This window comes from Sorghum bicolor, chromosome 10 (genome assembly GCF_000003195.3).
Source record: "Sorghum bicolor cultivar BTx623 chromosome 10, Sorghum_bicolor_NCBIv3, whole genome shotgun sequence".
Taxonomy (NCBI): domain Eukaryota; kingdom Viridiplantae; phylum Streptophyta; class Magnoliopsida; order Poales; family Poaceae; genus Sorghum; species Sorghum bicolor.
Genome location: NC_012879.2, coordinates 42,976,995 through 43,001,417, shown reverse-complemented (window position 1 = coordinate 43,001,417; position 24,423 = coordinate 42,976,995). Strand labels below are relative to the sequence as shown.

At 38.5% G+C, this 24,423-nt stretch overlaps 1 protein-coding gene and 1 non-coding gene across 2 annotated transcripts; both read left to right on the top strand.

Annotated features, from left to right (window-relative positions):
* LOC8073062 (ubiquitin-conjugating enzyme E2 28) lies at positions 18,958-21,130 on the top strand. The gene is made up of 4 exons (XM_002438417.2): positions 18,958-19,292; positions 19,913-20,040; positions 20,498-20,602; positions 20,801-21,130. Exons 1-4 carry the CDS (start codon positions 19,223-19,225, stop codon positions 20,942-20,944), a joined length of 447 nt encoding a protein of 148 aa, XP_002438462.1. The 5' UTR covers positions 18,958-19,222; the 3' UTR covers positions 20,945-21,130.
* Positions 23,202-23,273, top strand: TRNAK-UUU. Its single transcript has one exon. It is a non-coding gene; the product is annotated as a tRNA-Lys (tRNA).

Sequence of the window (24,423 nt, the reverse complement as noted above, 5' to 3'; positions counted from 1 at the left end):
GCTACTTTCCTTCAACAGACCCTTTCCTTTTGCATCATCGGTAGTTACCTGATGTTGGGGATCCACCGACGCGTTTCTCTCAGCAACCTCTGATGTTAGAACCTTGGTCTTACCTTTAGCATCCAACATGTTTGTGGGGAAGGGATGCTGATCAATTTTCATCGGCTTCTGAGTTTTAAAGCCATCAAATTTAATTCTTCCAGATTCTATAGCCGATTGCAACTGTTGCCTGAACACTTTGCACCCATTTGTGCTGTGTGAAGTTGCATTATGCCATTTGCAGTACTTGATCTTCTTCAACTCCTCTGCCGATGGAATCACATGGTTTGGTGACAATTTAATCTGTCCTTCCTGAAGCAAGAGATCAAATATCCTATCGGCCTTAGTCATATCAAAAGCGAACTTTTCTGGCTCTCTCTGACCAAAACGACAAGATATCGGCTTTTTGTTCTTCATCCACTCTGCTAAGCTGATAACTGGTTCTTCATCAGAATCAAAATCTCCTGCTTCATCGACAAATGACACCTATTTATTCCAATTCTTTCTAGACTCAAAAATCCTAGTGTCTTGATCAGAAGTTTTTTGCACCAGATGACTCAGGCTTTCAAATTCTTGAGAAGTATACTTATCCTTGAGATGTGGCAACAACCCTTGAAAAGCCAGATCGGCCAGCTACCGATCATCTAGAACCAGGCAATAGCACTGTTCTTCACACCTCACAGCCTCTGCACAAAGCTTTCTACCGATTCATCATTACGTTATCTTAACCTTACTAAATCGGTCAGCTTCTTCTCATGAACTCTAGAAAAGAAGTATTTATGGAACTGTTTCTCTAAATAAGCCCAGGTAATAACAGAGTTTGGAGGCAACAATATGAACCAAGTAAAAGCCAATCTAGACAAAGATGATGAGAATAACTGAACCTTTAATTCAACTCTGTTAGTAGCCTCTCCACACTAGATAATGAAGCGATTGACATGTTCTATCATTGATGTATCATCTTGTCTGGAAAACTTAGTAAAATCTGGCACCTTCTACCGATTTGGAAGAGGAATCAGGTCATATGCAGGAGGATACGGTGTCCGATAAGAATAAGTGTTAACTTTGGGCTTTATCCCAAATTGATCTCTCATGATCTCTGCTATCTTATCGGCCCAATAAGCGTCAGCGTCTTGCCAATGTACTGGTTGAATCTCTGGCATCTATTGATACGCTTCCAAGTGCCTTTGTGGCATAGGATTCCCAGCAAATGGCATATCGTCCACTGCCTGCGGTCCACTGATCTGCTGAACAAGATTCATCAGCTGAGCTGCTGGTGCTTGATTCTAAAAGCCAACTTGCATGTGACCTTGCTAAACTCCTGCAACCTGATGATTTTGTCGTACTATATGCTAAAAGGGTAACTGTCCAAACCAACCATTATTAGCATTCATCGGCACAAAGCTTGCCGATGGCTGGTAATTTTCTGTCATTGTTGGATTAACATACCCAGCCTGAGACATGAACCTCTGTTGTCACTACAAGAAACACATGGCTTTTTAACGTTTAGTTATGTCACAATATATGGAATTTATGTTACAAATTAAGATTTGTGACATCAAGTTGACAAAAATCAAAACGTGGAAAAGCCCGCGTCATAAAATGATTATGTGACATTTGTTTGGTTCATGTCACAAGCATATAACATTGGTTTATTGTCACAAAATCATAGGCCTTGCCATGTGGCAGCTGACATGGCAGGGAAAAAAATGTCACAAACACTATAAAAAATGTCACAACCATCATAATCTATTACACGTCAGTAGGTTGTTATGTCCCATTATTCATGCCCATGTGTTTGTGGCACGCTCATGAAATACACATAAATTGGAAGAAAGCTCACAATTGACAAAATATTGGTCATCTTTTCATTAAAACCATCAACATTTGTACTTGTACAATTTTTCATAAGAAATACAAAGACAATAAGCAAGCTACACGCAAGTAGCTACAAAACTAAGAGGGTAGCTTGCACAATACAACTCATATGATTTGCTTGCATAACAAAATCTTTCAAAAATAGCCACTATGAGCACTTTGATCCTCTTGCTGCACCAGTGTACATCTAAGCTCATTCTGACCTGAAAACCAAAGGTTCCATTTATCACTAATGCAGTCTAAACAAAGTTATATGGAAAGGTGCCAGAGGTAAAAAATCTTGAAAACTTAGAAGCAGATTCTCCACCACGACTTGGTATAACAAGGCATATATAACTACTGTTTTTTTTCTTTCATGCAAACTTTAAGCAACAAAATTGTGTTTCCACATCAGCAAATAGAACTGAACCAATGTTAAGTGGCTATGTATACAGACAATGTAAATCAACAATAAAGAAACTAGCTAGTAGTAACAGAGGAGAAAGACAGAGAGAAAATTTAGTAGTAACAGAGGAGAAAGACCGAGAGAAAATTTTATAGAAATGAGTTCAAGATTCAGATGTGTGTGCACAAGAAAGAATTATGGTTCATCTAACTTTTGGAATAGATGCAGACTCAAGAGATATCTCCTACATGCACACAATACTGAAATTTGAGATAAAAACCTACAAATCGAACAAACTATTAGAGTCTCTCTATCAATCTGTAAATAAATTAGGGATCTAGGAGGTTCAGGCTTGGGCTAACCTGCAAATCATGGGGACAGAAAAACAGGAACAACTGGACAAGTAAGCAGTGCCATCTTGCTGCTGTACGATGATTTGCTTATTGCATATCTGTTGACAGCACAGAAAGAAAGCAAACAACTTGTTCTGGATGGAGTAGCTCCGTGCTGATGCTAGAGGAAGAACTGAAAAAGCTTTAAGAATATTAGTGTTTAAAATCCTTGGCTGATCCAAATTTATAGCAGCACCAACACGCAGAATAGATTTCAAAAAAAAAACGTGCAGAATAGAGGCACAACAAATGTTAACATGAACAGATTTGCACTCTATACATGACCCAACAACTCTTTATATTAGACAGTGGAAATAATGACAATAATTCTCAGGCAAGCAACTCCTTGTATTAGATTATTTAGTAAACTGAAACTCAAAATGAGAAATCATGTATGGCTCATAATTAAATTAAAGCAAGAGCAAGCAGCAAAGTTGCATATGCATAGAACAAAATGGGTTTCTCTGATTACAACTATCCCTACATAAAAATTTCCAGATAATGCTAGATCCCTACAACCTATGAAGTCAATGAATTACTTTTTGAAAGGGAAAAAATAATACAAAGCATGTATCTTTTAAGTCAATGAATCCATATGAAGTGCAGGCACCAATCAGATAGAGGGGAATGGGAAAATCATACCTACCAGAACATAAAAGATCAAAGCGCTACTTCACTGCATCCTGAAAGAATCTGCTTGAACTCTCTGTAGTTCAAGGACTACTTCCTCGTTGAAGTGCAGGCACCAATCAGATAGAGGGGAATGGGAAAATCATACCTACCAGAACATAAAAGATCAAAGCGCTACTTCACTGCATCCTGAAAGAATCTGCTTGAACTCTCTGTAGTTCAAGGACTACTTCCTCGTTGAGCCGGGTTATTCAGCACCTTTTGCAGCACATGAAAATAAACCTGGAAATGACATGAAAATTGGCAATCACGCAGCTCATAAGCAGAGATAAAATAATGTAAGGGAACACGCGACATAAGCACCTAATTTTTGCAAACTCTAACCATGAGCAATCATCAAAACTTTAAATAATGTAATGCTATGGGTGTTGAGAAAAAATTCCAAACAGAGAAGATAATGTTCTTGTACTCAACAGTTTCACATGAATCCTGCAAATATAAGCCAGTCCTACCATTCTATCAATGAAATGCAAGTCATACTATAAGTCAAAAACAGATAAATTTCATATTACTAATTTCAGGTCTATTTCATATTACTAACTTCAGGTATATTTCATATTACTAACTTCTGATATACAGAGGATGCTCCAAAAAGGATGGAATATTATTCAAAAGCCCACTATTTGTCAAGTACTAAAGCTCCAAAAATGATTTTATAGTGCTTGATAGCCAAATGATGCATCTAGACAATTCACATATGAAGGGAGGTGGCATACCTTGCTGCCCTGAATGGAGTAGCCTTTGAACCTTTGCCTTCCTGGTGCCTGGTGCCAGAGAGAGGAAAGTCTGAAAAGGAGAAATAATAGGTCAGTCCAACTGTCCAAGATCTGGGCGGCTAGGAGGGAAAGGAAAAGGCAGTGGCCAGTGAGAGATTCAAGCTGCAGCCGTCTGATTCATTATTCCATGAACAAAGCCGATGACAGATCTGGTTCGTGCAAACTTACCCAAAGACAAATTGGAGAGACGTCACCGGAGGAGGACGATTCCTTGGCTGGTGGAGACGGAGAGGACGAGATTACAGAGGCAAGCCGACTTGAGGGCGACGGCGACCTGACCTTGGGGCGCCGTCCAGTACTCCAGTGAGGGCGGCTAGTAGTGAGAGCAGAGGGCGGGTGTGTCCTCTGCAGGAGGGCACGGTGGCTGGGGGCTGGGTGCTGGCGAACGGCCGCCGGGCAGAGGTTGGACTTGCTGACGCCGGAGTCGCCGATGAGCACCACCTTGAAGAGGTAGTCGTACTCGTCCTCCGCCCGGTACCCACCTCCATTGGCAGCCATTGCTTTCCTTCCCCTCCACAGAAAGTGAGGCCGCCGCTGGTGTCCTTGGGACAGGGGTGGCCGTGGGTGAGAAGGGACGCAATAGGGATGTGCGGCGGCTGGTGGAGAGGAGGGGCCGAGAGAGGAAGCTGGGTGGTGGGGTTAGGGTTTTTGTACCTCATTTATATATGTGAATATGTATTGGGCTCTGGGTTAGATATCCATTAGGGTGGGATGGTTTTTAAAAATAGAAAAAAAAGATTTTAATACCAAAGAAGGCCCACTGGCTAATCGTCCGTCCGCCTCCGTCGGAGTCGCAAGTCTCGCATTTATTCGCATAAAATCGCGTGCTACACGGCCAGTGGGATTCGAACCTGAGACCTTGTCCTCGCGTGTAGCCCCCTCTACCACTACACCTATCACTCAATTATGTCTATATTAGAGTTTAGTTCCCCACATATTATCCTAAACCGAGCATATATTGATTATTTGAGGCCCTAAACAGATTCCAATGGAAAAGTTATCAACTACAAAGTTCCATAAATTTCAAGATCTACAACTTTTATATTGGTAGTTTCTCCATCTGAGATCATTTATAAAATTTGAATTTCAAAATTGAGAAATTTAAATGTAGTTTTCGACGACAAGATGATTTTAAATGAAAAAATTATCAACTATCAAGTTTCATAACTTTTCGAGATCTACAACTTTCATTTTGATGGTTTTTTCACAGACGGTTATTGACTTGGGCCCACCAATTTATTTTTACAGGCGTTCTTTATTTGAAACCGCCTGTAAAATTAAATTCCACCGCCAGGATAGAGCTTCTTTGTACTAGTGTATGTTATTGAAACTTTTTAATAGTTATTTTCACTTTTATAATTTTTTTAAAAATAAAATAGACAAAAACATGGAAAACATGTGTTGATGTGTCCTATATCAAGTGCAATAGGTGGCCCAACTACAAGACAAAAAATATAAAAAAAATGTGTCGACGTGGCAAAAGACCTTGTCAACATGGAAAGTTTTTAAAAAATTTTAATAAAATAACTTGTGACACACAAATAGGCCTGGTGACATAGAAAATATTGTCACTAGATGAAATCAGACTTGTTAAATGACATTTATTGTGACATACAACTTTTCATTGTCACTAAGTCACTATGTCTAAAATATAATGTCACAAAATGGATGATATAGTAACATTCTTACAATTGTCATACTAAAAATGTTAAAAAGCCATGTATTTCTTGTAGTGTGTGTCGATAATGGATTTGCCGATGAACTTGCATTAGGCACTTGAAATGACGACATCTGAAAATTCCCTGTAATCGGCCGCATAGTAGTTGTCATAGCATATTGAGGCATTGGAGGAGCAGATGGCGCGGGAGCCTTCCCTACTGTATCAGGTGCCTGAGATAATCCAGAATTATTTGCCAAAAACTCCGGAGGCATACTATATCCCCACCAACTAGGAGGAACCTAACTGTTTTGGAATACAGACCCTAACATAGCTGATGCCGATAGATCTGTGTTGAGTTGAACTCGTCCTCCTGAAGGCATTGGATCTGATCTCATCGGTGTAGATTGATCATTAGGCACACCTGGCATACTTGGATTATCTTGATCGGCTGATCTTCATCATTAGGGTTTAGATTGATCTCCATCGGCTGATCTTCATCGGCACCTTCCTATTAGTACAATACAATAATCTCCCTATTGCTGATTGGTCCATTTCGATTATCTTGATCCATTTCGATTATCTTGACCCATACCAAAAATGGCGTCAACAATGGCTTACAGGTACTCATGATGCTCTTCTTTGGATGAGTGTTGCCAACTTGCTTTCTGGCTTGACATGCACTACAAAGCTTATCCTTTTCAAATGTGACATCCTTCAAGCCTTTACCTAGATCACGCTTCACTAACTTGTTCAGTTGCTTCATTCCAACATGACCAAGCCTTCTATGCCATAGCCAACACATGCTTGATTTGGAGAGCAAGCATGTTGACAATTGGGCTTCACTTTTGTTGAAATCGACAAGATAGAGATTGCTATATCTAAACCCCTTGAAAACAACATTTGATCCATCAACACTAACCACCTCAACATCATCAACACCAAATATACACTTGTAGCCAAGATCACACAATTGAGCAATTGATAGCAAGTTGAAGTTCAAGCTCTCTACTAGTGTTACATTGGAAATGGACATATCATTTGAAATTGCAATCTTGCCAAGACCAATCACATCACCTCTACTATTGTCACCAAATGTGATACTCCTCACACCACCATCATTTGGCTTGATTTCTTGGAACATTTTTGATTCACCGGTCATGTGTTGAGTGCATCTACTGTCAAGAATTCAATGCCTTCCTCTGGCTTTGTAATTTACCTACTTAACAAATCAATGCCTTTTAGGTACCCATACTTGCTTGGGTCCTTGGAGGTTAGACATTAAGCTCTTTGGTACCCAAATGGCCTTCTTCTTTGAGTCCACAATTGGTGTACCAATAAACTTAGCTTGTACACCCTTCTCACCCCTGGTAAGCAAATAACAAGAGTCAAAAAGAATGGATGGTACATTAGCAATTTTCTTGTTCTTGTTCATTTTACTACAATTATGCTCTAAATGCCCAACTTGCTTGCATTTCTTGCAAAACCGACCATTACTTCTCACAAAGTTAGACTTTGGAGTTGCAAAGGCCGCCTTGCCCTTCTTGGGGGTATAGCCCAATCCCTCTTTGTTGAGAGAAAAGCGTTGGTACCGAAGCACTTAAGCAAGCAGGCCTCACCGCCATAGGCCTTGCCTAGAGCGTGAGTGAGCTCATCCACCTCCCTCTTGAGGGTCTCATTCTCAACCATAAGAGATGCATCACAAGTGAAACCATCACTCATACTTGAGCTTGAGTCGGTTGTGGTGGGTGAAAAGCTACAAGAAGGGTTAGCTTGTGATATAACAATAGGTTTATAAAAAGATTCATCCATAATATCACAAGTTAGTCCAATGCTTCTTGTCTCCTTCACGTCCTCCACCTTTGCTTGATCAAGAAGAATAGAGTGAGCTTTTGCAAGCTTGGTGTGAGCATTCTCAAGTTCCTCATAGTCTTCCTTTAGACACTCATGAGATGCTTGGAGCTCACTAAGGGACTTCTCAAGATCTTGGACTTTCTTGAGTAAGCCCTTACACTCCTTTCTCTTCTTTTGGAAGCCTTCATTTAGTTGCTCACACATGTCCATGAGCTCCTCCTTGGAAAGGTCCTCATCATCATCGCTACAAGAATCATCATCATCACATGCATCATCATTATATGTTACCTTGGTGACCTTAGCCATGAGACATGTTGATGTAGCATCATCAAAGAGAGATGGTTTGTTGGAAATAGCAACACCACCGAAAGCCTTCTTCATGGCCTCCAACTCCTTCTCGTCATCACTATCTTCATCATCATCGATCACTATCCCACGTGACAATATAGCCACAACCCTTCTTGTTCTTCTTGAAGCTCATCTTCTTGGACTTCTTCTCCTTCCTCTCATCCTTGTCCTTCATCTTGTTGTTGTCATCATCATCATCATCATCAAGATGTGGACAATTGGCCAACACATGATTAGGGCTCTTGCATTTGAAGCAAAGCCTTCCATTGCCATTGCGTTTGGTGAAGTCTCTTCTCTTTCTTGCACCATAGCCCTTCTTCTTTATGAACTTGCCCATTTTGCGGACTAGAAGTGCCATAGCCTCATCATCACTATCCATTTCTTCCTCACTTGACTCTTCTTTCTTGCTCTTGCCCTTGGAGGAGGATTAAGCCTTGAATGCCATACTCTTCTCTTTCTTGTCTTTCTTTTCTCTCTTGTCCTCTTCTCCTTCACTAAGATCATCATTGTATTGAGCATCGGTCATTATGTCACCAAGCATTTCATTTGGAGTCACCTTGCTCAGTCCTTCTCTAAAGATCATTCTTCTCAAAGTAGAGAATCTCTTTGGCAAACACATGAGGAACTATATGTGAGAAGTCATCGTCCTTCACTTCCTCTCTAAGGTTCTTGAGATCATTGACAATCACTTAGAGTCTATAGGACATCTCCGGAACGGACTCATCTTTTTCCATCTTGAAGTGGAATAGCTTGTCCTTGAGCATGTACAACTTGACACTCTTGACATTTTGGTTGCCCTCATATATCTCAATCAATCTTTGCCGCACTTCACTTGCTTTCTCAAGATCTTTGATTTGTTCAAACACTTTTGAATCAATCCCTTGATATATGGCATTGAGAGTGGCATTATTCCATTGTTGGTTGATTTCATCCTTGTCGGTGAGATTGTTGGGATCAAGGATGACAAAGTCATTCTTGGTCACATTCCACACTTCGGTATGAATGGTACCAAGGTGCATCTTCATCTTTCTCTTCCATTGATCAAAAGATGTGGTGCCATCAAACATTGGTGGTTTGCCCCCAACATGGTTGAATACAACATGAGCCATAATTTACACACTGAGGTTGTTAAGCCTTCACTAAATGGTGATCACGGCTCTAATACCACTTGAAAGGTCCTAATATGGCTATAGGGGGGTGAATAGCCTATTTAAAAATTCTACAAACTCACTAGAGAAAGAGTTAGTAAATAACAGAGCAAAGCCTTTTGCTCTAGCTCTAATGGGGTGTTTGCAAGCCACCTAACCAACAATTTTAGTTAATATGATCACTAGGCACATAAGAGTTATGTCTCTACTTACACTAGAGCCACCTAAAGTTTTTATACAAGTAAGTAAACTACTCTAGTTTGCGGGAATGTAAAAGAGAGGGTTTGATCTTTATACCGCCGCGTAGAGGGGATGAACCAATCACAATATGTGAACAACCAAGCATCGGGAGAATGCCAATCAAACTTAATTTGAGACATCGATTTTTCTTCCGAGGTTCACGTGCTTGCCGGCACGCTACGTCCTCGTTGTGTCGACCAACACTTCGTGGTCCAGCGCTTAATTGGGAGTCCACACCCAAGCTCACCACGAGCACCGTAAGGATCTACCACAAGTGAGGTAGCTCAATGACACGCGCAATCCACTGATGGTTGCCTTTGGCTCTCCGCCGAGGTAGACAAAAAACCTCTCACAATCATCAGGAGATGGCCACGAACAAACACGAACTCATGGTAATGCTCCTTCGCTGCTCCAAGCCATCTAGGTGGCAGCAACCACCAAGAGTAACAAGAAAACCGCAGCCAAAACGATCCCCAAGTGCCACTAGATGCAATCACTCAAGCAAATGCACTTGGAATCACTCACAATCTCACAAAGATGGTTAATCTATAAAAGAGATGAGTGGGAGGTGTTTGCTTAGGCTCACAAGGATGTCAAGTATGCTAGAATACCAAGAGAGTGAGCCCTAAGCCGGCCAACATGTATTTAAAAGCCCCTCAAACAAATAGAGCCGTTGGCTCTTTCACTGGGCAAACCATGGGGTCACCGGACGCACAGCGGGTGACCACTGGACGCAAACGGGTGACCAGCGGACGCTCAAACCCTGCGTCCGGTGCACCAGAGGAAGCCACGTGTCAGCTAATTGATCCTCGCGTGTTGATCTCTAACGGTCAAATTCAGACTACCGGACGCGATCAAGTGAGCACCAGACGCGTCCGGTACACACCAGACCCATACGTAGAGAGGTTGTTTATCGCGTGGGGTCACCGGACTCACTCCGAGCGTCCAATGTTCTCAGTCAAACTCACTGCTGAAGTCAAGCCACACCGGACGCAAGAACAGGGTCTAGCCCACGTCCGGTGCACACAACTAACTTCGCCAGACACTGACAGCACACCGGACGTGCAGGCTCAGCGTCCGATGCATGCAGTCAGAGCGTCTGGTGAGTGTTTTGCAGTGAGAAACACTCCGGCGACTTCTCCAAAGTTTCCACCGATGCAATAGAAAATATACAATTCATTTTCTCAAAAGCACCGAATCCTGCCTCGCAAGCTGGGCGGGAGGGAGAGAGGAACCTAAACCCCTCTCTACCCTTCAAACTTCATCTCCTTCTCAAAGTGTGATAACACCACCATGTGTGTACCAACAAGTGCAAGTGTGTTAGCATTTTCACAATCATTTTATTCGAAGGAGTTAAGTTAGCTCACTAGGTTCTAAATGCATGCACATGAACAATGACACCTAGTGGCACTCGATAACCGTTTAGCCAAAGAATTCCCCTCTTTATAATATGGCTATCTATCCTAAATGTGATCACACCCTCTATGGTGTCTTGATCACCAAAACCAAAACCCTAAGCAATACATTTGCCTTGATCTCCATAGAGTTTTGTTTTTCTCATTCTTCTTTTCCAAGTTGAGCACTTGATCATCTTGTGGTCATCACCATTATCACTATGATCATCTCTTGCTCCATTACTTGACATGTACCAACCTCATTAAGTCTACACACACTTAGCATAGAGGTTAGTACTAGGGTTTCATCAATTATCCAAAATCAAACTAGGGCTTTCAGATGAGGTCACTTCTTTCCTATTGGTTGATGTGCTTCTACACATATCAATGTGCTTTTGAATACACCGTCTTGATCAAATCCAGTCGTAAGATCAATAAATACCTTTGTCCTAGCAACAATGTTTATTGATACGTTGTTAAAGTCCTTAAAAACATGGTGGAAAACATAAGTAGAAGTGTTATGACATATTAGGGACTTATTGTTCAATGTAAACTTATGAGAAAACTTTTATAGAAAAAACGGTGTGTTTAGAGAACAATATGTGTGGTTTAGATCACTATGGCTTTGGTATCATCGCAATTAACAAAGCGTTAACTAGTAAATTTGTAGCCGTGTTTATGCTCTCGAATAACTTGGCGCTTGAGGACTCAAGAATTATACTGGTTTAGACAACTGGCCCTACGTCCAGTTCATGGTGTTTGTTCGTGTTATTGAGTTTAAGGGTCCTAGTGTTTGCAATAGAGATTACAAATGTAAGATTTGAGAGTAGGAGGTTCAGTCTAGCGAGTCTAGAAAACTATCTGAAGTGTTAGAGTCTAGAGATAGAAGGATAGCATTGTCCTCCCTTTATATAGCTTTGGGAAAGGTTAAAAAATATGGAGGGGGTCTACTGACACCACCGGTGGCACACAAGGAATGGTTTAACGTAGCTTTCACCTAGGAGTATTTCGGGGTATTTATTTTCATGGACAATGTGAAGCGAGAACTAACGAAGAATCAAGTTTCTTTCTATGATGACATAGGGGTATATGATGAGTTGGGTAGAAAGGATTTCTATAGTTATGAAACTAGATAGATAAGATGGATACTTAAGATTGCTCACTTCGTGTCATTGGTCAACCTAGTAGTGGAAAGAAGCGAGAAGAGTGCTAATCGGTCTAGCCTGGGAGACTTAATAAGCTTTAAAAGCTTTCCCAAACATGGTGGAGTAAAAAGACTAGGCCTTGTTTAGTTTCTAAAAATTTTCAAGATTCTCCATCACATTGAATCTTTGTATGTATGCATAAAGCATTAAATGTAGATAAAAATAAAAACTAATTACATAGTTTACATGTAATTTGCGAGATGAATCTTTTGAGCCTAGTTACTTTGTAATTGGACAATAGTTATTACATACAAATAAAAGTGCTACAATAGCCAAAGAAAAAAATTGTGAACTGAACAAGGAATATGACTATCACCGCCTCTTGACCTACCACAATTATCCCTGGGAGTCGGGGACAATAGACACTACGTTTACACCAAAAAATTACTACTCTGATCTGGATCTCGATGATTGATAGAACACTGTAAGGAGCGTTGAATCCATGCACAATTAGGCTTTGTTTAGTTCCAAAAATTTTCAAGATTTCCTGTCACATCAAATCTTTTGTTGCATGCATGGAGTATTAAATATAGACGAAAATAAAAACTAATTGCACAGTTTATCTGTAATTTATGAGATGAATTTTTTAAGCCTAATTACTCTATGATTGATAATGTTTGTCAAATAAAAACAAAAGTGCTACAATAGCCAAAAACCAAAATTTTTACAAACTAAACAAGGCCTAAAATAAACACTTTTCAATTTAGGAATCATCGGATGATCATCACTTCGCCAGAAGACAAGATTTCATCCGGTGAGGGACAAGAATTTGTCATTTGTTGGAATTTGTCAAGTCCTTAAATGTTTTGCCAAAGGAAAAATAAATCTATCTCTAAGTGTTTGGCATTTTTGACTTGGCATTTTCTAAAATGGTGGACTCAACTATTTTTGTCCGGGATCTTTTTTTGTTTGGCGTGCTTCGTGTGAGATTTTTCCTCTGCGCGGGAATTTCCGTCGCCCGTCACCGCCAGTCCACGAAGTCGCAAGTCACCGCCGTTTCTGTAAATCGCGGCCTCCGATCTGCTAGTCCACGAAGTCGCAGTTCGCCAGAGTTCCGTCGCGCGCCAGTAGTCCACGAAGTCATAGGTCGCAGAGTTCATGTCGCGCGGGAAAGAAGAGTTCGCGAGGGGAGAAGGAGTCCTCGCGGGAAACTACCGCAACGTGTGGGGAGGTCGCGCACGACAAGGAGTCCAGGACCTTGTCCAGGAAACTCGAGATATCAAAATTGCCAAGCCATTGTGCCTATGAAAAATACCAAGTTTGGTCCATCAAATGCCAAGTTTGCCAAAATGCTTAAGTCAAATGCATAACTGTTGGAGAGCAATTTTTAAGATTTTTGGTAAATTTCTAGAATACATAGTCCAATTACATAACTGTTGGAGATGCTTGACTCTCTCTCTCTCATGATATTTTGGTTTTAGTTTGACCGATATGGCCTTGTTTAGTTGTCGAAATGAAAAAATTTCGGCTACTGTAGCACTTTTGTTTGTTTGTGATAAATATTGTCCAATTATGGACTAACTAGGCTCAAAAGATTCATCTCGTGATTTACAGACAAACTATGTAATTAGTTTTTATTTTTGACTATATTTAATGTTTTATGCATGTGACGCAAGATTCGATATGACGAAGAATCTTGAAAACTACACAAGGCCCAAGACACACTGAATTGTTTTATTATTTTCATTAAAAATCATACGGGCACTCTTCTAGTAGTCTGGCCCAGTCGTCTTCATATTACTCTTTTCGTTCGTAAAGGAATACAATCGTTCAAATGATTTAAACTTTGATCAAAGAATGTAAAAAAAGAGAAAGAGTTAAATGTACCAGCGATTCTTAAATTAGTAAGGATATGTCAATTAGATTCACGAACTTTGAAAATATATTGAAAAAAGTCTATATACCCCACAAACTATTTAGCACGGACTACTTTACTCCTAAACTATAAGACCAGATATTCTACCCCTGAACTTTTTTAAATTGGTCAAATAACCCTCTCGAGTGGTTTTAGAGGATGATTTTGTCCTTTTCTTTTTTTATTTATTATTTATTTCTGTTGAATCTTTGAATAATCATAATAGATCATAAAAAATCACAAAATAAAAATCTAATCTTGTTGGACTCTCTATGTGTAGATCTATACAGTAAATATATAATACAATATGCTTTAGTACAAAGTTTTTGTTATAACTTCATATTTATGTTTTTCTGTAATTAACTAGAATAATTCATATATGCAGTTTCTATGGTCCAATTATGATGAAATTTTTGTGGTGAGCTAATTATTGTCTAGTTGAAGTATGGTAAAATTTTCAAAACAATTGGATCATATATAACTTAGTTATAGATTTATTTAGCTTTATTCTTGTTAAATCTATGCTTTATCTATACTAAGTTATACGTGATCCAATGAATATAAAATTTTTTACCATAATTCAATCATACAATAATGAGTCTACCATAAAAATTTTACCATAATTGCAAAATCTAAACTGCATATATGAATTATTCTAATTAATTACATAACAACATAGATTTAAAGTTACAACAAAAATTTGTACTAAAGTATATATTATATATTCACTATGTAGATCTACTCATCTGAAGTCCAACAAAACTAGATCTTTTATTTTATAATTTTCTGTGATTTGTTATGATTTTTCAAAAATTTGGCAAAAATAAATAAAAAAGATAAAGATAAAACCACCCTCCAAAACTACTGAGAGGATTATTTGACCGGTTTTAAAAAGTTTAGGATAGAATATCCGGTTTTATAGTTTGAGGGTGAAGTAGACTGGATCGTTGAGGAGTTATGTAGACTTTTTTCAAAATATATTTTTAGGTTTCTAAACTAGTTAAGGCTCTTTGTTCAAAAAATTGGTTTCGGTACCGTAGCACTTTCGTTTTTAGTTGGCAAATATTGTCCAATTATAGACTAATTAAGCTTAAAAGATTTATCTCGCGATTTATAGACAAACTGTGCAATTAGTTTTTGTTTTCATCTATATTTATTGCTCTCTATGCATGTACCGTAAGATTCGATGTGTACATATAGATATTTATTGTTGATGTGACATGTCAACCTAATATGCTCTTTTTTACATTTCCATAGGCCGTGTTTAGTTTCTGAAAAAAAAATTATGACACTATAGCACTTTCGTTTGTTTCTAATAATTATTGTCCAACCATAGACTAAATAGGCTCAAAAGATTCGTCTCGTAAATTTCGACCAAACTGTGCAATTAGTTTTTATTTTCGTCTCTATTTAATACTCCATGCATATGTCTAAAGATTAGATGTGACGATGAATTTTTTAAAAAAAAATGGTTTTAGGGTGAAAGTAAACAAGGCCGTATTCTTTTTTTAAAAAAAGAGAGGAAACCTCTGCTTTTAAGAAAGCAAGTAGTTTGGATACAAAGCTGGAGTAACCAGTGACAAAAAAAGCACAAAACAAAAGATACTGTGAAGATAACAAACCAAACACAAGGCCTGGACACACTACTTAAATCTCATGAACATCAATCGGTATCGTCGCGTTTGTCTTGAAGCTTCGCATCTAGCAAATCACCATATCCTTCACTTGGAACATTCTCCACATGTCGTCTTCTTTAAATAGTATCATCCACTTCTGTAACAAGGCCCTATTCTCTCACGAATGGATCTTTAGCCTTGTTTAGTTCTTAAAAAATTTTGCAAAAAAAATCATATTTTCTATCACATTGAATCTTGCAGCGCATACAAAGAGCATTAACTATATATAAAAATAATAACTAATTGTATAGTTTATCTGTAATTTGCGAGATGGATCTTTTAAGTCCTTGTTTAGTTTCAAAAAAATTTGAAAAATAGTCATTGCAGCACTTTCATTTGTACATGACAAATATTATCTAATTATAGACTAACTAGGTTTAAAAGATTTATCTCGCAAATTACAGGCAAAGTGTAATTAGTTTTTGTTTTCATCTATATTTAATGTTCTATGCATATATCTAAAGATTCAATGTGACAAAGAATCTTGAAAAAAATTGTGTTTTTGGGAGAAACTAAACAAGGTCTAAGCCTAATTAATTTATGATTGGACAATATTTGTTAAATATAAACGAAAATACTAGGGTATCCATTTTTTAAAAAAAATAAAACTAAACAAGGCCTTTGTTCTCTCTTCTCTCACGCCAACCCTAGCTCTGACGCCATGACTGTCGAAGGGCTGCAATCGCCGTGAAAGAAGAGGGAATTAAGGAGAAGAAAAGATCCATTCACCAGATAGGATGAAAGATGAGAGCTTATAATGTCACGCTAGTATGTCACATCAGTAAATAAAAATTCATGTGGCTAGTATGGACCTGTGATGGATTAGGTCTTTGTAGCACTTTTATCTGTATTTGACAATTATTGTTCAATCATAGATTAATTAGACTCAAAAAATTCATCTACAGGTAAATTGTACAATTAGTTTTATTTTCGTCAATATTTGATGTGATGATAAATCTTGAAAATTTTAGGATTTTAGAGTGCCCCACCCAAAAAATTTTCATCCATCACATAATCTGTGGACATATGCATGGAGCATTAAATGTAGACGAAAACAAAAACTAATTGCACAGTTTGGTTGTAAATCGCGAGACGAATATTTTAGCCTAATTAGCCCATGATTAGCTACAGTAACCCACATGTGCTAATGATGAATTAATTAGGCTTAATAAATTCGTCTCATACTTTCCAGGTGAGCTATATAATTTGTTTTTTTATTAGTCTATGTTTAGTGCTTCAAATATATGCCAACATATTTGATGTGATACCCAAAAAATTTTCGTCTTAGAACTAAACAAGGCCTAAATCCACTTAAAGATATAAATGTTAATATCATCTATTATTAATTTAGTTAAAAGATAAGATAGTTTTAACGGATATAATAAATCGTTTTTTTGTGGGCAGCCATAAGGCCTTGTTTAGTTTGTGAGTGAAAATTTTTTATATATCACATTAGATGTTTCATGGGATATTGAAAGAGTGTTCAAATACTAATTAAAAAATTAATTACATAACTCACCTGAAACCGCGAGATGAATTTGCTAAGTCTAATTAATCCGTTATTAGCACATATGTGTGGCTAATCATGGACTAATTAGATTTAAAAGATTCGTCTCACAGTTTTAATATAAACTATACATTTAGTTATATTTTTTATCTATATTTAATTATATATATATCAAACATTCGATAAAATGGGTTAAAAAGTTTTTGAGTGGAACACACCCAACGCGTCGAGATGACGAAGTGTTTAATTCTTTCCAAAAGCATTTCAAGATTCTCTGTCACATTAAATCTTCATTCATACATGGAGTATTAAATATAGATAAAAAATAACTAAGTCATAGTTTGTTTGTAATTTGCGAAACAAATCTTTTAAACCTAGTTAGTCCATGATTAGACAATAATTACTAAATACAAACATTATCCAAAACTTTTCACAAAACTAAGGCCTTGTTTAGTTCACCCAAAAACCAAAACTTTTCAAGATTCTCTGTCACATCAAATCTTACGGCACATGCATAGAGTATTAAATATAGACGAAAACAAAAACTAATTACACAGTTTGCTTGTAAATCACGAGACGAATCTTTTATGATTGGATAATATTTGTCAAATAAAAATGAAAATGCTACAATATCGAAATCTAAATTTTTTTCGGAACTAAACAAGGCCTAAGGGTTTGTTTAAGTACACTCAAAAATCCAAAAGCATACAAGATTCTCCATCACATCAAACCTGCGAGACATGAATAGAGCATTAAATATAGATTAAAAAATAACTAATTACACGGTTTCCTGTAAATCGCGAGAGAAGTATTTTAAACCTAATTAGTATCAAAATTTAAAAAGATTTTGCATCTAAAAAAGGCCTAAACAAGACCTGAGGCCTTGTTTAGATTTAAATTTTTTTTATTTTGACCCGGTAGCACTTTTATTTTTATTTGACAAATATTATTCAATCATGGAGCAAATAGACTTAAAAGATTTGTCTCGCGATTTACAGGCAAACTGTGCAATTAGTTTTTGTTTTCATCTATATTTAATGTTTCATACATGTGCCGTAAGATTTGATATGATGGAGAATCTTGAAAAGTTTTTAGTTCTTGAGTGAACTTGTCTTGATTCTCTGTCACATCGAATCTTACGGCATGAAACATTAAATATAGACGAAAACAAAAAACTAATTATACAGCTTGTCTGTAATTTGTGAGATGAATTTTTAAGCTTAATTAGTTTATGATTAGATAAACTTTATTAAATAAAAACGAAAGTGTTGTAGTACCAAAAGCAAAAAAAAAAAAATTGGCAAGTGAACAAGGCAATGACTCGCAGACTTGCAGTTGCCGAGCAGAGGCTACGAAGCAGCCAAGCAGGAGCGCCGGATCTTGAACGGACGGTGAATGTTGAGGGGGTAACGGCACGCGCTTTGTCTTGGGTCTTGTTTAGGCCTTGTTTAGTTCGCAAAACTTTTTGTTTTTGGTACTGTAGTATTTCGTTTTTATTTGACAAACATTGTCCAATCACAGAGTAACTAGGCTCAAAAGATTCATCTCATAAATTACAGATAAACTGTGTAGTTAGTTTTTATTTTTGTCTATATTTAATGCTCCATGCATGCGACTAAAGATTCGATGTGATCAGGAATCTTGAAAATTTTTACGAACTAAACAAGGCTTTAGTTCACTCTGAAAACCAAAAAGTTTTCAAGATTTCCCGTCACATCGAATCTTGTGGCACATGTATAAAATATTAAATATAACCGAAAACAAAAACTAATTACACAGTTTAGCTGTAAATCATGAGACGAATCTTTTGATTCTAGTTAGTCCATAATAGGATAATATTTGTCACAAACCAACGAAAATGCTACGGTACCGAAAACTTTTCAAGGCCTTGGTTTCGTCCACCCTTCCGGTCCAAACCGTGTGCGACCTGCGACGAGAAGCTTCCAGAACCCACCAGCTCCGTCCTCCACCAATCCCCGTCTTCGCCTGCACGACACCCCCCTCCCTCTTCCCCGTCCGTATTTATACACCCCAGTCCGTCCCCGCTTGTTCCTTCCTTCCTGCTTCTCCTCTCCATCCAGTTGGATTGGGTTCGTTGGGCTTTCGGATAGCTGTGGTGTGCACGGCACGGCACGGCAGTTCGGCTACTAGCGAGGAAGAGAGGAGGAGACCGGATCCATGGCGTCGAAGCGGATCCTCAAGGAGCTCAAGGACCTGCAGAAGGATCCGCCCACCTCATGCAGCGCAGGTGATTTAGATTCCGCCCGCCGGCCCCCTTCCTCCTCTTACACTGCTACAGCTTTACTTTTTGAATTTTCCATGATGGGAGACGACTTCTTCCGTGCGCTTGGTTGTCAGCGCGGTGCGATTCTTCGTGCGTAGTTGCCAGATCTGCGTATACATCCACTGGGGACGGTTGTAAATAGTGATCCGGGTTGTTGATGGGATAAAGAGCATGTGTCGTGTAAAATTGGGAAAAAGATCGTAGCTTTTAATTTCTGTATGGTTCGTTTGGACATACGGGTGTTCATTCTGCCGTCCCTCTAAGTTTGCTTATTAGATCCGGAGAGGGGCCTGGCCTGCTGCTGGTCTTTTTTTTTTTTGAGTAATTTTGTCAGCATCAAGCAAGCAGCGTTGTTGTTTAGATAAGTGTAGCCATGGTACTCATGTGCTTCAGCATACAAACCTTCTGAGTGCTTGCAGGGCCATCAGGCCCTACTCTGTGACACTAGCAAATCTAGTATGTACAGAACAACAGTCTTCAGTTGTGTTGCAAATTTTTATTATGTTTGTGGAAGATTGATATTGAATTATCAGGGTATCAAGAAAATCTGTATGACTAAAATGCATTTCTTTGTCCATCTACAGGCCCTGTTGCCGAAGATATGTTCCACTGGCAAGCGACGATTATGGGTCCATCAGATAGCCCATACTCTGGCGGCGTATTTTTGGTCTCTATTCACTTCCCACCGGACTACCCATTCAAACCACCCAAGGTACATTAGTGTTCTCTTGTTTATTTGCTATGGGCACAGTTTTGTAGGAGTATATAAGATCACTGCTTGTTTCAATTTTAGTTAGTTTCCATTTGTCGATGCCCGTCAGTTCATATGAATTATTGGACCCCCATTCCTGTTACACCAGTTGTCCACTTATGTCCTGGATGGGTAGATCCCAATTAGAAGAATTACTGGCATGGAATGTCTCCAACTAATTCTGAATTTGACACTTATGTGCTGCTTGTCAACAAGTATCGACACTGCCCATGACATGTTATAATCTGTGCACTTCATACTATATGCTATCTGTGAAACTACTTTGTCATTCCATTCTATACTGGTTTCATTATTTAACATGTTAATGTGAGACCCAACCTTGTTCTTTGCAAAGCGTTAGCAATCCAACTGAATATGAAAGACCTGTCTATGTGCTCATCATTTGTTACATTTTCAGGTTGCATTCAAGACAAAGGTTTTCCATCCGAATATCAACAGCAATGGGAGCATCTGTCTTGATATCTTGAAGGAACAATGGAGCCCTGCTTTGACAGTTTCTAAGGTTAGTACTTAAAAAAGATTACTGTTCTCGCTGTAACTTTGCTACAAGCTACTTCAAGATAACTCTAGTGTAGCCTATTTAAGAAGTTGGGATCATCTAGCAGATTCTGCAGATTAACCGAAACATATCAACCTCCTGAACACATCTGTCAAGTTTTCTAGTTTGCATCTTTAGCTAATGCATGCTCACAATTTTCAGGTCCTCCTATCAATTTGTTCCCTTCTTACGGACCCAAACCCTGACGATCCTTTGGTCCCAGAGATTGCTCACATGTACAAGACTGATCGCGTGAAGTACGAATCTACTGCTAGGAGCTGGACTCAGAAATATGCAATGGGCTGATGATATTGCTGGCTGCCGGGAAGATGATGACCCAGTTATTTGCTCGTTACGCAAGCTGTGGGTCTGTCCTAGATCTAATGCACTGCCTTCTGTAACTGAAAAAACAAAGGTCTAAATTGAACAGTCCATTCATTCATGCATCGAACTATATTGGTCTATAATGGAACGCGAAACATTGATAGTCCCTCGGCGTTGTCTGTGGTCCAATTTATTTTGGTATTTTGGGCTGCTTCGATGGTTTATATGACTTGATAGTTTGGGTCTTCCGCTGGTGGTTGGTGGTCTGGTGGACATGGACTGAAAGTCGGCATCCTCAAAGTTCCAAAACTCGATGGTTGTAAATTTTTGCTGCCGGACACGGGGTTTTGAAAGCTGCAGGTTTTACACAGATCGGACGTAGAATTTGGTGGTTCTGTCGGCCTGATGTCAAGGGTTTGTGCTAACGGCCTTATCGAAAATAACGAAAGTGATGAGTTGGGTCTCATACGGACGTTCTCACAACCCGGTAATGTTAATTTGAATTAGACTATCAGTTAACCAACTAGATAAGACACCACGACCTAACAGTGGATGCAAAACTAGCATTTCAGTATAAACAATCAAATATATTCCAAAATTGTGCGTTCAAATTCAAATTCTTATTATCGTTTCCTCTTTTACTTGTCTACTTACTCCTATAGTCATTTTAACTATGTCCTTTATACAAACATATACTCTCTTTATTTTAAGATTCTTAGAAAGTCTTATAATTTGAAATGGTGGGAGTAAATACCTCATGAAATAATTTACAATTTAAAACAGATGGAATAAATTACAAATGCACAAGGAGTCACCATACAGGGACGGAGCTTAGTTGAGGCTAAAGTGGGCCATGGTCTCTAAAGATGGCAATTTTTATCTGAAACCCGATGGGTAAATTATCTCATTAGGGTAAGGGTATGACTATTTTTTTTATCCATGTGTAAGATAATAGAAAAAAAGCTTTACCTAGCGGGTAAAGCGGGTAAGGGTATGAGACTTATTGCCCATATCCATTAACCCATGGGTAAATTAAACCCGATTTAATATGTTAGAATCATGGCCCCTGAAGCCGCGTCGCGACTCTCACTACCTCACTGGAGTCACCGCCACCCCTATTCCTCGACGGCTCTCCTACAGTCCTGGTCCTGCTCTTGCCACCGCGCCTCCACCACCAGCCAACACGCGCGCGGCTGTAGGTTGTAGCCCTACCCCTAAATCCATGTCCCTCCACTGCTCGCTTATTTTTAGGGTTTTTTGGGCATGGGTGGATTTGTGATGCTTTGGTTGAAATTAGGAGCCTGATATATGCAAACATGTATTTATTCTTTGCAAATATTCTTGAAATTATGGGTAAGGATAACCCATGGGTTACCCATTACCCGCATGAGTAAAAGCATAGGAAAAAACTCTTACCTGTACACGGGTATGGGTAAATTCGTGGGTAAGAGTATGGGTAGTATATACCCAGCGGGTAATTACCCATTGCTATTTTTAATGGTCGCTCCTTGTCTAGCTTAATGTCCACTAATTAAACAGTATTTTTTTAGCACCGTTCATAGGTACGACGGTGGTAACAGGCAATCATGCATCACGGGTCCAAGCTGAAGTGGTAGAAGGGGGACTGGGGGAGTCAAAACTCCATGACGCCCACCGGTTCTGCCTAGGCCCGCTGATCCTCCCAAGCAACGCCAATGACATTAGGTGGTGTCGGTGATATTTGGTACTCATAATAATGTTGCTGCATCAGTGATGTACATGTGTCTCGCTAAAGTGCCAACTGCCAAGTCCTCGGTTTCATGGATGGCATGTTGCACGGAGGCTCCATTAATTTATTTCACAGCGTAGAAGAGCTGCGTGGACAAAGCAACATCCTCACTAATAGTTTGAGATGCCTAGATCGAATCTACTGCAATTGATGCCTGCTTCGAGACTTTGCGATGGCTCTAATGCATCAGCTGCTTTGGGTTTTGTTTTGGAGGCTTTTACAATGACTGGTATGGACACGCCACACGTACTACTGCTTTAGGAGAATACATACATCACTACACTGGTATGCCACTGAATATTTTGTTAGCATATGATTCGATTCAGTGGCATATGTTCTAATGCTTAGCTCGCACGAGTAGCTAGATTCGAACGCGAAAAGTTATACTTGATAACTCCTTGTAGGCATGTACTTTGTTAGCATCGTTTAGAAGAGTAAGTTATAGTTAGTTTTGATTATATAGAAACAGTTGCCGTCCTAGCTCAGTGGTAGAGCGCGTGGCTTTTAACCACGTGGTCGTGGGTTCGATCCCCACGGACGGCGTATTTTAGTTTTTTCAATTTCCATTTGTCTTTAGCATTGTTTTTCTGTTCTTATTAATTTGTTTTTAAAGAAAGATCTAATTTCTTTTATTGACATTCTTATAAGCATTTTACATTTGTCTTTAGCATTGTTTTTCTGTTCTTATTAATTTCTTTTTAAAGAAAGAACTAATTTCTTTTATTGTCATTCTTATAAGCATCTTCCATTTGTCTTTTAGCATTGTTTTTCTGTTCTTATTAATTTCTTTTTAAAGAAAGATCTAATTTCTTTTATTGTCATTCTTATAAGCATCTTCCATTTGTCTTTTAGCATTGTTTTTCTGTTCTTATTAATTTCTTTTTAAAGAAAGATCTAATTTCTTTTATTGTCATTCTTATAAGCATGTACTCACTCCTTCCTGAAATATAAGGAATATAAATTCGTCATAGGTTAAGTTATGTTAACTTTTGACCAAAACTATAGAAAAGGAACATAATAGCTACAACATCAAATCAGTGTCATTGGACATATATTTTCATAATCTACATCTCTGATGTTATAGATTTTAATACTCTTATCTATGAAATTTGTTAAACTTTGCATAGTTTAACTTAGAACAAACTTGAATCTATATCTTAGTACAGAGAAGTACATATCTCCTATATCTTATTACAGAGGAGTACATAGCACCTGCGTGATTCTTCTTAATATGAGATGGTAATATCACGTGGCATCTTCTTAGTACAGAGGAGAATGAAAAATAATTTATTAAAGGGAGATTTGCAAAACTATAGAAAAGGAACATAAATATTTTCATAATCTACATCTCTGATGTTATAGATTTTAATACTCTTATCTATGAATTTTGTTAAACTTTGCATAGTTTAGAACAAACTTGAATCTATATCTTAGTACAGAGAAGTACATATCTCCTATATCTTATTACAGAGGAGTACATAGCACTTGCGTGATCTTCTTAATATGAGATGGTAATATCACGTGGCATCTTCTTAGTACAGAGGAGAATGAAAAATAATTAATTAAAGGGAGATTTGCAACCAGATCATTTCTCCAGCATGCTTTAGGTGTCCATCTAGCAAGGAGGTTGCCGCAGAGGAACTCAGGGCAGCACAAACCCATGCTATCACCAGACTCAAGATTGGCAGTGTCC